Genomic DNA, 17,794 nt, shown 5'->3' on the forward strand with positions numbered 1-17,794 from the left:
AAGTACATCAGGTTTCATAGAGCCAAACATTTCAAGTGCTACTCAACTGGCTTTAGATAAGCCAGTCCTTCAGTGGCGGCCGGCCATAGGGGCGCTAGGGGCGCCGCCCCACCTCTTCCCACATACAAAAAAATATATAAAAAAAACATTAAAAAAAAAAAATGTAAAAAAAATATATTTAAAAAAAATATATATTTTATATTTTTATTTGTAATGAACAAGGTAAATATCATACAATTGGTATCAGTAAAATGTATAATCTACAATAAAATCTCGTTTAAAATGGTGTTACGATGTCTAAAGTTACTGATAAGTCACATGTTTCCTGCCTGGCCTTGCCCATGGCATTAGTTTATCATTACTGTTAGAGAATATTAATATCTGTGCATGGGAAAATGTTAGTGTTTTCCCTATTTGTCCTGTTTGTAATTTACACAGGGCAAAAGGCCAAAAGGCTCTGCTTCCCTGTGGGGGGAAGTGTGACCACTTGCGCAGATGGTTTTAATAGACCAGTCCTTTGTCCCTGAAACATGTGTTATTAATTAGGATAGAAAGGGCGCGAACAGAGGCTCCTCCTAGATTCTCTGGGTAGAATTGCGCTGTGTTTTCTGTGTATTCCTCAGTGTTGACTCTGGATTTCATAATGCAAGTTGTGTGAATACCTTGTAAATCACTCACGGCCGTGACTCTCAAATAAACTCAGTGTTTGATATAAAGCGGATTCCAGCTTCCATTTCTTCCATCAACATTGCTGAGCAGAAGTTTCTCTCACAATTACCGGGCGGAGCCCCCGAGCCAAACAGCAGCAACCAGCACGTTGCAAAAGTTTCAATAGTAAACTGTGCCGCGGAAACATAATTTCAGCCAATCAGCGCCGTCAAATATTTTGGTCACGAGGGCGCTCACGTTGGCGCCCACGTTGCTTACGTGCGTCGACGTGAGTTGTTTTTTAGACTCGTGAGTGACCAAAGTGACGCAGTATTTGGATGAGAATGGTGTGCAGGTGGAGTCGCCGGACCTCGGTCCGCAGTGCTCCGCACCCTATTCCGTGCAAGAGCTACTCTCCAATCCTTTCGAAAGGAGAAGTTTGGGAGATAAATTGATACTTAAAGACCTTGGACCGGACCAACCCGATTTGTATATATCCCAGCAAGCTCGTGAAAAAGACAAAACGTATCAACGAGGCAGGCTTCTCACGTAGCTGGTACACCAGAAAGGCTAGCTGGATGCAAACAGGTAAATGCTATCTTTTGTTTCCCATGCTTGCTCTTCAAACAGCCGGGGACAGATACGATCTGTTCAGAAACTAGACAAAAGTGAAACAAGTACAAACCACAGACTGTCTGTGTCATGGAGAATACAGTCGCTGGTTTATTTATGTCTGTATAGGCCGTTATTGTGAGTGTGGACGGTCGGAGCATATATAACGTTAGCTTAGCCAAGCTCCATTCAGAAAACAAGCATTTTAAAAGGGTTTTCGCCTGCCGTCTGTCTGCAGACTCAAAGCATTAATTAATGGTTGTTACTAACCGGTATCAGTGTGTTGTTACGTGGGCATCATTTAGAAACGTGTATTACAATTTAATCACGGTAAAATATGTTCATTTTGTTGTAGTTGTAGCTCCCGAGCCAGCGCGTCTTGTTTGAATGATGCGAGTAAACACAGCTGGCAGCCGCGGTGAAACTCGAGCGACTAGAGCGATGCGATAGGAGCGTTTAGAGCGAAGCGAATATTCGCATCGCGTCCGGTCTGAACACAGCATTAAAGCGAGCTCCACGCTGCACTGGAAACGCGCCATTACATCACCAGAAGTCCTAATTTAAGGGGTCATTTATCCCACTATATCAACAGCCCCACCAAAAATATTTTCCACCAGCCGCCACTGCAGTCCTTTATTAGTATATAAGTGCTTTGTTAGTAGTTCTATTGCTCGAGGTGGAGTCGAAAGAGATGAGTTTTCAGTCTGGAAGGTGTGTAAGCTATCTGCTGTCCTGATGTCAATGGGAGCTCATTCCACCATCTTGGAGCCAGGACAGCAAACCCACGTGTTTCTGCTGATGGGAACTTGGGTCCCCCTCGCAGTGCGGGTGCAGCGAGTAATTTGGCTGATGCAGAGCGGAGTGCACGTGTTGGGGTGTACGGTTTAACCATGTCCTGGATGTAGGAAGGGCCAGATCCATTCGCAGCATGGTACGCAAGTACCAGTGTCTTGAAGTGGATTCTAGCAGTTACCGGAAGCCAGTGGAGGGAGCGGAGGAGCGGCGTGGTGTGGGAGAATTTAGGAAGGTTGAAGACCAGACGAGCCGCTGCATTCTGGATGAGCTGCAGAGGTCGGATGGCACATGCAGGTAGACCAGCCAGGAGGGAGTTGCAGAAGTCTAGGCGTGAGATGACGAGAGCCTGGACCAGAAGCTGCGTGGCTTTCTGGGTCAGCTGGGGACGCATCCTCCTGATGCTGTAGAGCATGTATCTGCAGCAGCGGGTTGTAGCAGCGATGTTTGCAGTGAAGGACAGGTTGTTATCTAGGGTCACACCCAGAGTCCTTGCAGTCTGGGTCGGGGAAACAACAGAATGATAGGTGCGACACGTCGGCGTCTTTCCTGCAACGGCAGCTTTTCTGTATTTCCTTTCTCCTGTAATATGACTTGATAGCTTTAAACTCTGCACACGGAGCTCTGATTGGTCAGCAGGCGGTGCTTTCACTAAGTTGATCTCTTAGCCTGCAACATAACCTGCTCCAGAGGTTTGCCGTTCAGCATCAGTTACCATGGAGATCTAGCCCGCTAAAAAGAGAACCAGCGTTCCGTCTGGTCCGTCGGCATATAAAAGCTGAGTGTCAGCCCAACAGCGGTCTGTCAGGAGAAGGTTCACGACAGCAGCGGTAAGCCTGACACACACACACACACACACACACACACACACACACACACACACACACACACACACACACCAACCACACACACACACACCAACCACACACACTGATGTCTTCACTGTTTAAATGCTTTTGTTGAAACTGCAGATGTTTAGCATTGTGATTTCTAACTTGATGGAAAATATGTCAAATCTAAATGTTTTTCTGTCTGCAGAAAATCACTTTGTACAACTGTTGTCTGGTTAAAGAATTTGAAGTTTAGTGGGCAAGATATTTAAAATGTAATAATGAACTAGTCTAGTGAAAAAACCAAATGAGGTTACTGCAAAAACTTAATTAAAGTAATTTCAAAGCTCAAAAGATACGGTTTTAGCCATTTCTAGCTGGTATAATAATAATAATAATAATAATAATAATAATAATAATAATAATAATAATACATGGGATTTGTATAGTGCTTTTCCTAGAGCTTGACATAGAATCAGAACAGAAACAAAACAAACGAAACAAAAAACATAATCCAATTGTGGAGAAAAAGGGGGGGGTTTGTGGATCAGAGTTTGAAAGCTAGAATGAAAAAGTGAGTTTTAAGAGATTTTAGGACCTGTGTACGAAAGCTAAAGGGTTTCAGCTTCAAAATATTCAGAGGCTAATATTGTAGATGTTCCGAGGTTTATGTTGGATGCAAACAAAGGTGAAAACTAACAGATACTTGTTTTCTCCAGATGAAACATTTTTGAAAATCAAATCAAATGAAAATCCTTCTTCAAACAGATAGATATATACTTTATTAATCCCAGTTTGAGAAATGATTTTGTTACAGGACCAGTGACATTAAAATAAAATACAAATACTTAAAAAGTGGAATCAACAATTAACAATAAAAAATCCAATAAAATGAACAAGAAAATAGTATATCAAATATAAACAACATAAAAACACGTTGTTAATCCAGAACAGACAGACCGCTGTCAAGGATTTATTGACCGTTGTTAAGGACGCTCACATTTTAGCCACGGAAGATAGTTTGTTTGTTTCATTCCCATGCATCAAGGTTATTTCCATGTATGTAATTGTTTTTCCTGCACAAAGTAGAGTCTTGTTGTGATGAGGGATACAGGTGTTTCATAAAAAAACTTGCTCGCTGGAGAATAGCTACAGAATTGATATTGTGGGTATTGTCCACAGTACATGTATGATACTAATGTGTACTTGTAAAAGCGCCTCGATGACTTTGAGGCGTGAAGATGGACGGTGTGGCGCAGTGCGCTGTGCAATGATCATCAGATCAAGGGGTGAAACCCGCCGCTGCTGCGTCTGTAAAGCCGTTGTGTCCTTGGGCAAGACACTTCACCTGAACTTGCTCCTGTGGGTATTGTCCACAGTGACCATTGCATGTATACAAAATAGGTGTAATGTGTATTTGTAAAGCGCTTTGAGCACTTGAAAAGCGCTATAATAAATGTAAGGCATTATTAATTATTATTATCACAATTTAATCGGAGCTGATCACAACTTGTCAAAGATGATCCAGTCATCTCGATGAGCGCTCGGGCTATGAATAAACAACTTGTGTTTTACTTGTAGGCTGAAGGTATGGACAGCTATCAAAGCTACTATACATCACATTAAGAGCGATGTATAGTAGCCGGACACAAATATATCATTTAAATGATTTATTCAAGTTTGCAATGTTCAACGTATGAAACGAAAACATGACCCATTAACCCAATTTGGGATTAATAAAGTTAATCTTATCTTATATTCATTATTTCTCTTTGAATGAAACAAACATTTCAAGAGAAGTTAAGCGTCTGAACTCAAAGCTGGAAAAATGTGAATATTTGTTGGTATTTTGTATTTCAACATTTAAGTGGAATTGTTGAGATTAAATATGAACTTTCAGGTAGTTTATCATTGTATTATTGTAAAATAAAACATATAAACATGGACTAACGTAAGTGTAGTCATGGGGCGCCAGGGGGGTCATGCAAAGTTTGAGGGAAAGAGGAATCTTTTTTTTTTTTTAAAGTTACATTTAGATTTTTGTAATGTTATTAATAACTGCATATCTATCAATCTATGTGTCCGTTGATGCCAATCTTTTAATATTTTGTATTTATTAATATATATATTATTTTTTAAATCACACGACCGCCCTTCAAGCCAATCAGAATCGAGCTGCCGCTACTGAGAGTGAAACTGAGTATCTGCTCAGCTTTTGGAGCAAGTGAGAGCTAGTGGATATTTCGCTCTGCAGCCGGATGAGAGCACGGCTGCAGCAAATATTGATGTTTATATATATGAATATAAATATGTTTATTGTTAATATTACTGTTGAATATTATATATAATATTATTAAGGCATAAGTAGCTTTAAAAAATGCTAAAAATACATGTTAATTGTTCATATTACTGTTCAAAATTATATAATATTATAAAGACAGAAATCACTTTAAAAATATGTTTACTGTTGATATGACTGTTTGATATTGTGTTAAGAATGTTTATAACAGAAGACCAATGAATGACAAACAAAAGATAAATACAAAAAACATTTTAGAAGAATAACTGATTATTAATACAAATATATATTAAGAAAATGTATTAAGCTGTATGATTAATTAGTCATATTCTCCATCATAATGTACTCATCATTTAAAACAAATTGCAGCCAGAGGATCGTGCTATATGGGGTCCTTGGCAACGTTTGGGAAGCCCTGACTAATACATGGGTTAGGGTTATGGGTTTTCTATGTGCACTGGGATTCAGCGTCATTTAAAGCTTATATGCGGTTAGTTTTGTTATGTTGCCCAGAAGAATCAATATATTTCTGACTGTGAAGTTTTATTAAAAAAATAGCTAAGAACAGCTGTTTTTATTTTATATGGTAGAGACATTTTGAAAGCAACATCTGAATAAAAAAACAGGGAGAAAGGCCTTTACAGGACAATGATTCATTATTTTATACAATATATATATATCTATGATTTATATTGAATAATTTGCTTTTTTAATAATTCAAGAAAAATCTATAATCATTTAACAAACATTTGAAAATTAATAACACGTTGTTTCAAATTGCCATATTCAAGACTTTCTATCTTTCTTAACTTTATTTGCTAAATTTCTTTCATTAAAAATGAAAAAAAAATATTTTAAACTATTTATTACATTTGCTAGTTACTATTTAAAAAAGTAAAACAATGTTTTATTTTGCGGTATAAAAACATCGACTTACTCCATTTCCATATTACATTTACAATTTCAAAACGTAAATAAATAATGTTTTTTATTCTGAAATATTCCTGATGACTTATTTTGCTCTGTTTTAGGTTGAAACTGCATCATCATTAATAACCCGTCTCTGCAGGTTCCTCCATCTGCAGGATGGAGAACCAAACTGGGGACCTGGACATTATACTGTTTGAGGGGTTAAAGGTCACGCCTCAGTCCTCCATCCCGGCCTTCATCCTCCTCCTCCTCATCTACTTCTTCATCATGGTGTCCAACATCGGGCTGGTGGTTCTGATCAGCACGGAGCGCAGCCTGCACCAGCCCATGTACCTGCTGTTCTGCAACATGAGCATTAACGATGCGTTCGGGGCCTCCGCCATCATCCCGAGGATCCTGAGTGACGCTTTCACTCCCATCTCAGAGCGATCCATTAACTACATCGACTGCGTGGTCCAAGCCTTCGCCTCCCACTTCCACGCGGGCACCTCCCACACCGTGCTCATGATCATGGCGTTTGATCGCTACGTGGCCATCTGCAACCCTCTGCGCTACGCCACCATCATGACGCTCCGGGTGGTCGTGAGGCTGTCGGCGGGTGCCTGGCTCGCGGCATTCATCTCCGTGGCCATCCTGATGGGGCTGAGCATCCGTCTGTCTCGCTGCCGGCGGGTTATCGTCAACCCGTTCTGCGACAACGCCTCCTTGTTCAAGCTGTCCTGCGAGAGCCTGCTCTATAACCACATCTACGGGCTGGGCAGCGCGGTGGTGATCCTGGGATCCTCCATGTGCAGCGTCACACTCACCTACCTGAGGATCGCTTTAGTGTGTCTGACGGGGAGGAACAAGACGCTGAACAGCAAGGCGCTTCAGACCTGCGGCACTCACCTGGCAGTGTACGTCATCATGTTGACCATGTCCTTCACGCCCATGATCATCCACCGGCGGCCGGAGTGGGCGGACAGCGGGAAGGTGGCGTCCATCTTGTTCTTCGTCATCCCTCCCCTCATGAACCCCGTTATCTACGGGCTGCAGTGCAAAGAGCTCCGACTGAAGATCTTCAGCGTGTTTCACAGGAACAGAGTTAAGGATGGGAAAAGCTTTCATAAATAACTGATAAATGTTCAAACGCCTCCTTATACGAGTCAAGTACCCTGAGATAGATGCACATTCATCCACAACATTAAACATTTAAAGATTTTAGTTGATTAATTAAACTTTTTATTTTGCATTTTCAGAAAAAGTTTACAGAACAAACTGATTTTTGGAATAAGAAATCGGTTTGAAATTCAAATTTAGAACGTCTTCAACCTGTACTGTGCAATAACCATACTTATATTTATGTGCAATACATCATTTTTTAAGTATCTCAAACCTTAACATGTACACTTCCATATTGAAATGCTGCCACTCATTTTCAGCAGAGTTAAGGATGGGAAAAGCTTTCATAAATAACTGATGAATGTTCAAACACCTCCTTATACGAGTCAAGTACCCTGAGATCGATGCACGTTCATCCCCAACATCAACAATCAAAAGATTTTCTTTGATGAATTAAACTTTCAGGACAAACTGATTTTTGGAATAAATTAGAAATGGGTACATTTTTCTGAGAAGAATTCAAATTTAGAACATTTTCAACCTGTAATGTGCAATATATACACTTGTTTGGGCAGTTGTGCTGTGCAATGACTGTAGTGATTTTTATGTGCAATACATTTTATCTCAAACCTTAATATGTACACTTACATATTAAAATGCTGCCACTCATTTCTCAGCCATAGATGGGTACTTACTTTTATCTCCAACGTGTGCTTTTTCTCTATATTTAACTGCAATAACTACTTACTTGCCCTTTAACCTGCTATGTCACTTTTGCAGTAACGTTATACATTTCCCCGCTGCAGGACTAATACATAATAATAACCCATTTTGTTTAAGGACGCCTTTCATGACATCCAAGGACACTGTACCATTGAGTAAATGAATAATTTGCAAATTAATTAATTGCATTACTTATACTGAACAAAAATATAAACGCAACACTTTTCGAGTGGCCCATGGTGGTGGTGGGGTTATGGTATGGGCAGGCGTATGCTATGGACGATGAACACAGGCCACTCGATTCACAACATTACCCTACCCCTAACCCTACCCCTCACACCAGATACTGACTGGTTTTCGGACCCCCCCAGACCCCCCCAATAAAGCAAAACTGCACGTTTCAGAGTGGCCTTTTATTGTGGCCAGCCTAAGGCACACCTGTGCAATAATCATGCTGTCTAATCAGCATCTTGATATCCCACACCTGTGAGGTGGGATGGATTATCTCGGCAAAGGAGAAGTGCTCACTATCACAGATTTTTTCAGATTTGTGAACAATATTTGAGAGAAATGGTTATTTTGTGTTTATAGAAAATGTTTTAGATCTTTGAGTTCATCTCATGAAAAATGGGAGCAAAAACAAGTGTTGCGTTTATATTTTCGTTCAGTGTATATACATGTTCTCTTCTTGCTAGACACATTAAGATATTTTTCACTATTATTAAATACTGTAAATCCTCAGTTTAATGTATTTTACATTTCCAATGTAAGCTTTATAAGGAATGTTGTAACTTTATATTCAGATGGGAGATTTATTATACTGTATTTCGTTTTGTTGCATACTTTCGTTTGAATAAAGAGTGGTTCAAATATGTCAATTATTTTGTATATAGCCATCAGTCTCACAGGTTGGAAGTGATGCTTAAAGAGGCCCTATTCGGCTTGCTGTGGTGTTCCCTCTCCTGTAGTGTGTTCTATTGGTTTGTGTGCCTGTAAATGGTCTGCAAAGACTAAAAACCCTGTGCAGGCAGTATGAGAAAAGTAAAGAGCTTTTTGAACATTAAAGCATGGAGACATGTCAAAGTAGAGACACTACATACTTAGATTCACCATTTGAAACGTTTAGAGGTGATTTGAGTCTTTATTGGAACTCCCAGAGATATGAAACAGGACAAGGAGCCATTACTACACACTGATTTTAAAAAACAATATCGAAACACTGTTTTTTTTATTTTATTTTACCCTGGTTGTTCGACTCATTCCAGAATCCAGCACCACTCCATTAACAACGGCTATACGGGAAGAACTGTGCGTCCAAAACTAGAGAGTGCATGGAGCGCCATAGTTTGATGCGTGGCTGACGAGTTGGGGGCGAGAAAACATAGAAATCATATCGGCCATGCACTACATATGAACCCCTGTCTCTGATGAACAAGTACTCAGTTCTTGAGAAGAAGTACAAAAGTATTTACATCAAAATGTATTTAAAGTACTAAAAGTAAAAGTACTTATTCTTAATCAATTATTAGTGATTCCTTTTTAGTGCTATTGTCCTGAATCAACATTTCCCTCTGAATTGTGGTGAAGTAAAAGTGTAGGGAGCAGCAGGAACTCAAAAACTTTTGAGGTATTTCTACTTCGCTCGGGTACTACTCATGTTTGTTCTGGATAGACTTCCTGTCAGGACACTGTGGAGACGTCCTTTCTGGGGGACACGGCAGCAGGTCTGAAGCCGCTCAGAGTCCTCCGGATGGAGTCTCGCAGCTCCTTGCTCCTCAGACTGTAGATCATCGGGTTCAGGAACGGAGTCAGGGCGGAGTACAGCACGGACACAATGATACGCACCTGGATCAACATCAGATGTCATGTTTTATTAAACACATTATCACACGAGGAGAGAGAGCATTTCTACCCACTATAGCGGCAGGTTGATTATGGATTATTGATTTCCTATTCAACAAAACTGAATTTATTTCTAGGATTACTTTAAATCAACATTTAAACCAAATGTCATCTGCCAAAAATGAAGTTTCCCTTCACGACAGCACAGTTTGGTGGTGATGGATCGTTATTTGTGAACACAAAAGTGATGAAGAAAGCTATATAGAGGAAGGTATCATCAAAGGCAGGTCGATTTATTTTATATTAAGCCGGGATAGTGCTGACTCATCTGTTTAGACTACTTTTAGTACACTTTAAATTGTGCTTATGGCAAATTATTGTAAGATAAGATAAAATAAGATAAGATGAACCTTCATTCATCTCTGTGTGGAAATCCAGTAGTTTAACAGCAACAGGGTGAGAATGAAAAACAGGACACACAGATTCACACAGATGAGAGATTAATAAAGTTAAAGATGAAATCAAAGATAAAAATAAAATGATATATTGACCGGAGAGATTTGAATTTGACGGAATTCTACTTTTTTTTTATGTTTAACGGAAACACTGAGGTGTCATCACCTACCTCTGGTGAAAAGTTCCCCACCCGGTAGGAGATGTATACAAATGAGGCCGAACCGTAAGAGATGGACACCACGATCAGATGGGCGGCACACGTCCCAACAGCCTTCAGCCTCTGAGCCACGCCCATCCTGGACATGGAAACACCGATCAGGGCGTAGGAGGTGAGGATGAGGACTCCTGTGGTCAGGAGCGACACCATGGCAAAGGAAAGCGACACAATGCTATCCACCGACGTGTCACCGCACGCCAGCCGGCGTACGGACGACGGGTCACACCAGCTGTGTCTCACCACGTACGGGCTGCAGTAAGACCGCTGCCACCCCATAGCGGCGGACGGCAGCGTGCAGAAGGCGCCGAAGCTCCAGGCTCCCGCGATGAGGATTAGCCTCACGGGTCGCGTCATGATGGCCGTGTAGCGCAGAGGGTTACAGATGGCCACGTAGCGGTCGTACGCCATGACGGTCAGGATGGCACGGCCGGTAACGGCTAACTGGATGAAGAAATACATCTGCAGGAAGCAGCCGGGGACCGAAATGGTTTTAACGTATGTCAGGAGGCCGGACAGCATGTTGGGGATGGTGGTGGTGGTGTAGACGATGTCCACAAAGGAGAGGTTGGAGAGGAAGAAGTACATCGGAGAGCTGAGCTTCGAATCTGTCAACGCCTGCGGGAGAAAAATAGACTTCAGGTCAGACTGAGGCAGAGATACTGTACTGTGTAAACAGGAACCCAAATGTGCCGTATCATCTTGCATCAGCCTGCCAGAAGCTGTGATAAATGTTATTTGTATACAGGTGTAAGCTACATTTTTACCGCTCTATGTCAGATCAAGGCAGAGCAGACGTTTACATTTAACGGCATGACTGAACAACAGACCCTGACCGATAAAGAGATTTAGTTCTGTACCACAAAGATGATCATGCTGTTTCCTCCCAGGATGATAATGTAACCCAGAAGCAGGATCACAAACAGGATCATCTTTTTCTCTCCGAGGCTGGCGAGGCCCTGGATGAAGAAAGTGACATCGGGCTCCCAGGTGACGTTAACAGATCCCGACCTGTGATTGGTCGACAACGGCAGGAAAGACTCTGGGGATGGAGGGAAACAGGGAAGAGAGGCGTTAGTGATTACTGGTTTATAGCATTTCTATCAAAGTTATTCATGCAGATTTACAAATAGGTTACGGTGCTCTAAATATAAAAACACTAAGACAATGAAAACACTTATAATAGTAAAAAAATACACATTTAAAATGCTCCAAATGCCTGGTATGTACCCCCTGTCTCTGATGAACAAGTACTCAGTTAGTAGTTAAAGTACTAAGAACACAATGTATATAAAGCCCTGCAATCAAAGGTCTTTAAAGTACGAAAGTATTACCATCAAAATATATTTAAAGTACTAAAAGTAAAAGTACTCATTCTGCACAATGGCCCATTTTAAAACACATTTATTGGACAATACATTATCAGTTATTAGTGACTACTTGTTAGTGCTATTGTCCAGAATCTTTAAAGTAACTAAAGTTATCGAATAAATAAAGCTGAGTATAAAGTACAATATTTCCCTCTGAATTGTGGTGAAGTAAATGTATAGGAATTAGCAGGAACTCAAAGACAACTTGAGGTATTTCTACTTCAGTAAATAAACGTACTAATGTCCATCACTGCAGATTTCTACAACCTCAATTAAAAAAATGTCAACATATTAATTCAATGTTTGTAAAGAATGTGGGTGACTAGATTAGCAGTATATATAAACGTAAGTTCCACACGTAAAAAACTGAAATGTTGACAACGTCGTACAGAATGTAGTCGTGTTTTTAATAAATCTGAATATGAGAAAAAGTTATTTTTGTTTGCTCTAAAGTCATGTAGATTTAAACAACTAAACATCCTGATTTCACTTTAAAATCATACATTGTGAATTAATGCCTTCAAGCTGTGACATACAAATACACAAACAATCTATTCGGTCACTCCTTTGTAATTGTGCCATAATTGCGGACCCATTGTCTTCTAAGCGATAACATTGATCAGCTTAAACAGTGAAGCGATGAAAGCACAGAAACTCTTACAGACCTCTGGGGCTTTCAGGAGAAATATCAAACAGGAAAAGCTCCATCTCTCCTCAGCAGACAGAACAACAGGCGGTGGACGCAGACACGAATACTGCCAAGAGACAACAAGTGCACAATGATTACAAATACTAATACAATAAAAGTTTTGAACGTGACTTCACCAGGTTAAAATTAAGAGCAAATAAATAGTATTCAAAGCATCAGAAAAACAAAACACCAATTCTTTAACTCTGTTTTTAAAAGCCTGGAGATATTACCTGAGAGCTAAACATCCAACGTGGCTCTTCTCAGTCGGGTTCAGTCAGCAGACTTTTATCCACATCCACGTTTTTTCCTTTTTCAAAAGCAACTGAGCTTTTTCTGATTATAACAGAGATAATTGTGAAAACAACCAACCTTAATTACACAAAGTGACACGACATCCCATTCATTAAAAACATAAATTGTACACAGGACAGCAAAAGAATACCAAAGGGACCAATTTTAAGTTACCTATGTGGTAAAAAGAAAACACCTGGAAAGAAAAGCATCATAAACACGGGCCTAATTGTCCGTGTTGCCAAAGTAACATGTGGATGCTTCAAATGTTTTTAATGTCCTAATTAAAGACCATAAGCTCTTTAGTTTAATTGCTTGGAGTCCAAACTTGTAGTTCAGCAGGATAATCTCCACATATTAACACCACTTTAGTAGCTTCAAGTCACCACCACTAAACTGCAGTTATATATTTGACATGTACTGTGCACGTCAAATACTTTACTGCACGACCTCAGGTATGCGATGTGGATTCCTCAAATACATCACTACACAACCGGTGGTATTTGAAATGTAGAAGGTCATATTGCAAAGATGCCAAGAGCTACACGCACGTCACTTTGAATTAGTTATCTGTGAGGCCACTTTTCTCAGTACACCAACTATCATGCAAATCGGAGCCACTTTAATTTTCACCTGTTTTTCAGGAAAAGTCTTCAGAGATGAGTTTGAAAAGGTCAAAAAATAAAAGTTTCTCCAATCATCTCCAAGATCGACAAACTCAATCCATGGGCTGTTGGAATGACACAGTTCAAGTATCAGCTTGCTGGCCGGTAGCAATGTTGAAATATGGCCCTGTCCACTTCAAATACATAACTGCATCGTCTTGTGTACCCGAGATTCTGCAGTTATCCTGGCGGCGTATTGGAAGTGGTCGTCCGCTTCAAACCCCACTGATGGACACGGTGTATTTCGAAGTGGATGCCTCCCTGTGGACTTGGCGCGAACAGCGTGAGTCTGGTTGGAACTTTGGAAAAATGCAGCTCTGCCCCAGAAGGGCCACGACCCGCTATTTCCCCACGGCAATCTGCCGGGCGCCCCGAGTGCAACGAGCACACCCGCTTATTTGTAGCGCCTCGTGGACACCCCCCAAGGGAAAGGGTCCAGCCGTCTGCTCGCACACGCGGGTTCCCGTGTTAACTCGTGCGAAGTGTACGCAAGGCAAGGCAAGGCAAGTTTATTTATATAGCACTTTTCAACGCAAGGCAATTCAAAGTGCTTTACAAAAAAAAATGAAAGACATTAAGCATTAAAAAAGAAAAGCTAATAAAATAAACATTAAGGAAAAATACATGGATAAAAGTTACAGTGCAGTCAAAAATATGAATAGTTCAATTAAACATTACAAGAAAAAGTACATGGATAAAAGTTACAGTGCAGTTTAAGATATGAATAGTTCAATTAAAAGCAGCGACAAAAAGAAAAGTCTTCAGCCTGGATTTGAAAGTAGTCAGAGTTGCAGCGGACCTGCAGGTTTCTGGGAGTTTGTTCCAGATATTTGGAGCATAATAACTGAACGCTGCTTTACCATGTTTAGTTCTGACTCTGGGGACAGAAGGCTGACCAGTCCCTGAAGACCTGAGAGATCTGGATGGTTCATCATTTAGCAGGAGGTCAGAAATGTATTTTGGGCCTAAACCATTCAGTGCTTTATAAACCAGCAGCAATATTTTGAAATCTATTCTTTGACACACAGGAAGCCGGTGTAAAGACTTCAGAACAGGAGTGATGTGATCCACTTTCTTAGTGTTAGTGAGTACTCGAGCAGCGGCGTTCTGAATCAGCTGCAGCTTTCTAATAGATATTTTAGTGAGACCTGTGAAGACACCATTGCAGTAGTCGAGTCTACTGAAGATAAAGGCATGGACAAGTTTTTCCAAATCCTGCTGTGACATTAGTCTTTTAATCCTAGATATATTCTTTAGGTGATAGTAGGCTGATTTAGTAACTGTTTTAATGTGACTGTTGAAACTCAGGTCAGAGTCCATGACTACACCTAGATTTCTGGCTTTATCTGTTGTTTTGAACATTGCAGGCTGAAGCTCAGCGCTAACTTTTATACGTTCTGCCTTGGCTCCAAAAACCATTACCTCAGTTTTATCTTTGTTTAATTGGAGAAAGTTCTGACACATCCAGTCATTGATTTGTTCAATGCACTTACTCAGTGTTTGAATTGGAGCATAGTCTCCTGGTGAAATTGTTACGTACATTTGTGTGTCATCTGCATAGCTATGGTAATTTATTTTGTTGTTCTTCATTATCTGAGCCAGTGGTAGCATGTAGATGTTAAAGAGAAGAGGCCCCAAGATGGAGCCTTGAGGAACCCCACATGTCATATTTGTCAACTCAGATGTGTATTTACCTATAGAAACAAAGTTGTTTCTATCCTTTAAGTAGGATTTAAACCAATTTAGAACTGTTTCCGAAAGTCCCACCCAGTTTTCCAGTCGGTCTAGTAATATGCTGTGGTCAACAGCTCCGTGAAGCCCTTACGGTGAGTGACGCATACGAACTACTGCCGCCTACCTGTATGAAGAGTTGTGCCATCATACTCCAATGTGGATTCCTTGTTTGTGAAAACCTACCTTGCAATGAATCAAATTCTGAATCTGTTTCTGAAATATCTTTCTATAAATAAAACAAATTATTATTATTATTTATGTGGTCAAAGTTATGTAACATACTATATGTACTAGTGTAGTGTGCAATTTGTTGGAATAAAGATTAAACTCTAAAATAGGAATCTCAACCAGATGATTTTATACATTTTATTTTACAATTTTACCAACCAAAGCTTGTTTGTAAAAGACACATTTTCAAAATATGAACAGTATATATGGGAATTTATACACAATCAACTTTATTTTACATTATTCATTTTAAAAGTTTCAAAGTAAGGGCAATACATAAAAGCAAACAAACTTCCATTTGATCATATCGACACAAAACCAGATGACTGTTGGAGTGCATAACATTGGTCATTGGCTTTCTTTCTTCTTAAATGTTACTCTTTGACAAACTGCACGGTTACGATCCGCCTTTCTGCAGTTTTAACAGTTAACGTTTACTATTATGGTCTTTATCAAACATTAAAGGGAAGATCACTCCTGTTTAGAAAAAACATCCGGAATTAAATTCACGGTTTAAATTTTTTTAAATGGAATATATTTGACAAACTAACACTTGTGTATTTCTTTGGACTGCAGCCCGTAGATGAGGGCGTTCAGGCTGGAACAACGTGAAACATAATGGCCCCTGTCTTCCTGTACTCCGGGTACTGGGGGAAGCGATGGAGGAGGATGATGTCACATTTAACATATCAAATATAATTGAATTTATAAAGAATCAAGAACTTTTTATTGTTGAAATTTCAGTTTTCTGAGTTAACAGCAAGGATATACATTAAAGTAAACTAACATGTAAACATTTAAAAAAAAAAGAACTACATGACTCTTGAAATACATGAACTTGGTTAACCTCTCCCTCTTTTTACATGTTTGAAAAAGACAGCTTCTCTTTGAATCAAGTGTACAGTATCTGGTACAATTCCTACCTTTTGCAGATTTAATGGGTGTTGTTCGGGTCAATTATTGAAAAATATAATCAGATATTCACTTTTAATTCCTCACTAATGATAATCACATCAGTTTTGTACATAGAAAATAAAGAAAATAACACACAAAATCATTTAGAATCAAATGGAGGGTCTAACTCTTTTAAAATGGAATATATTTGACAAACACTTGTGTATTTCTTTGGACTGCAGCCCGTAGATGAGGGGGTTCAGGCAGCCAGGAACAACGTGAAACATAATGGCCGCTATCTTCCTGTGCTCTGGGTACTGGGGGAAGCGATGGAGGATGATGGGGACAAACCCACTGACAAGCATCATGAGATACAGGCACAGATGTGTGCTGCAGGTCTTCAAGGCTTTGGTGTTCAAAGACTTGCTCTTCCTGGTCAAACATGCTGCTGTGATTTTGAAATAGGTGAGGACTACACAGCCGATAGAGGCCGTGAGCAGGACTACAGTAAAGGTGAGGCCGTACACGTTATTGGCATACACATTCTCACAGGACAGTTTGAAGATGGAGGGATTATCGCAGTAATGGTTTGTGATTAAAGTCCGACACCGGTTCAGCCGTATGGTCATACCGAGCAGAATGGCCACTAAAGCGAAAGCCACTCCCCAGGCAGAAACGGTCAGCTTTATCACCATTGTGCCGGTCATTATGCTCGCATAGCGCAATGGATGACAGATGGCCACATATCTGTCAAAAGCCATAGCCATGAGCAGAGTGTGAGCGTTGGTGCCAAACATGTGTGTGGTGAACGCTTGTACCAGACATTCATAGTAGTGAATAAAGCGTTCAGACGGCGGCACCATGATGTCTGAGAGCACCCGGGGAACAAGGAGAGAGTTTCCCATAACGTCGTTCACCGACAGGTTACAGAAGAGGAGGTACATCGGCTGGTGGAGGCTCCTCTCTTTCCATATCAGTATCAAAATGCCCACGTTGGCAATGAGGATGAACATGTAAGCCAAGAGCAGGAATACGAAGATAGGGTACTTGTTAGTGTTGGTGACCCTTAACCCCTCCATCCGAAGAGTGAGGCTGTTGAATGTATAGTTTTCCATCAGAGCTCTGCATAAATACAAGAAGAGAAAAAGAGAGGAGAGAAACAATTAAGAGCATACAGACAAAATGGAAGAGCATTAGGGTTAAGAAAACGCTTATTGAGCCTCAGTCCAGTTTTACATTGCATTGCTTTGAGCTAAGGCTTTTATCCAAAGCAACTTACATGTAGAATCCTGAAACTGCATTATCTTCAAATAAAAGAAACCTTTGTAAGAGATAGCCTTTCTTTTGTTTTCAGTCTGCGATGGAAGTATGTGTGATTATTTTCAAAACGTAAAACACTGGGAACCACTGATGTCGACAACATTAGCAATTACAATGAATAACCGTTCAGTCTCCACAGCACAGAACAGGACAC

The 17,794-nt window shown here is 40.3% G+C and overlaps 3 protein-coding genes across 3 annotated transcripts; 1 reads left to right on the forward strand and 2 right to left on the reverse strand.

The window, feature by feature from the left end:
• Positions 1-501: 501 nt before the first annotated feature.
• On the reverse strand, positions 502-12,525 carry or6at1 (odorant receptor, family 6, subfamily AT, member 1). The gene is made up of 5 exons (XM_034099100.2): positions 12,483-12,525; positions 11,308-11,489; positions 10,403-11,065; positions 9,681-9,780; positions 502-647 (listed from the first exon to the last, which is right to left on the reverse strand). The coding sequence occupies exons 1-5, from the start codon at positions 12,523-12,525 to the stop codon at positions 502-504; spliced, it is 1,134 nt and encodes a 377-aa protein (XP_033954991.2).
• On the forward strand, positions 6,268-7,224 carry LOC117458537 (olfactory receptor 5B17-like). Its single transcript, XM_034099099.1, has one exon. The coding sequence runs from the start codon at positions 6,268-6,270 to the stop codon at positions 7,222-7,224; it is 957 nt and encodes a 318-aa protein (XP_033954990.1).
• A 3,447-nt stretch (positions 12,526-15,972) lies between the features above and the next one.
• Positions 15,973-17,435, reverse strand: LOC117458539 (putative olfactory receptor 52L2). Its single transcript, XM_034099101.1, has 3 exons — positions 17,084-17,435; positions 16,538-16,954; positions 15,973-16,073 (listed from the first exon to the last, which is right to left on the reverse strand). The coding sequence occupies exons 1-3, from the start codon at positions 17,433-17,435 to the stop codon at positions 15,973-15,975; spliced, it is 870 nt and encodes a 289-aa protein (XP_033954992.1).
• Positions 17,436-17,794: the final 359 nt, after the last annotated feature.

Source organism: Pseudochaenichthys georgianus, chromosome 14 (assembly GCF_902827115.2).
Source record: "Pseudochaenichthys georgianus chromosome 14, fPseGeo1.2, whole genome shotgun sequence".
NCBI lineage: Eukaryota > Metazoa > Chordata > Actinopteri > Perciformes > Channichthyidae > Pseudochaenichthys > Pseudochaenichthys georgianus.

Bases quoted from the DNA above. Each gene is read 5' to 3' on its own strand.
- or6at1 (XM_034099100.2), bottom strand. From the start codon at position 12,525: ATGGAGCTTTTCCTGTTTGATATTTCTCCTGAAAGCCCCAGAG. The intron at 11,066-11,307 runs GTACAGAACTAA...TTTCTCCCGCAG, and splicing joins ACAGCATGATCATCTTTGTG to GCGTTGACAGATTCGAAGCT. The intron at 9,781-10,402 runs GTAGGTGATGAC...ATGTTGATCCAG, and splicing joins TGGGGAACTTTTCACCAGAG to GTGCGTATCATTGTGTCCGT.
- LOC117458537 (XM_034099099.1), top strand. From the start codon at position 6,268: ATGGAGAACCAAACTGGGGACCTGGACATTATACTGTTTGAGGGGTTA.
- LOC117458539 (XM_034099101.1), bottom strand. From the start codon at position 17,435: ATGGAAAACTATACATTCAACAGCCTCACTCTTCGGATGGAGGGGTTA. The intron at 16,955-17,083 runs CTATGGCTTTTG...TGGCCATTCTGC, and splicing joins CGCTCACACTCTGCTCATGG to TCGGTATGACCATACGGCTG. The intron at 16,074-16,537 runs GTTTGTCAAATA...CGCTTCCCCCAG, and splicing joins GTCCAAAGAAATACACAAGT to TACCCGGAGTACAGGAAGAC.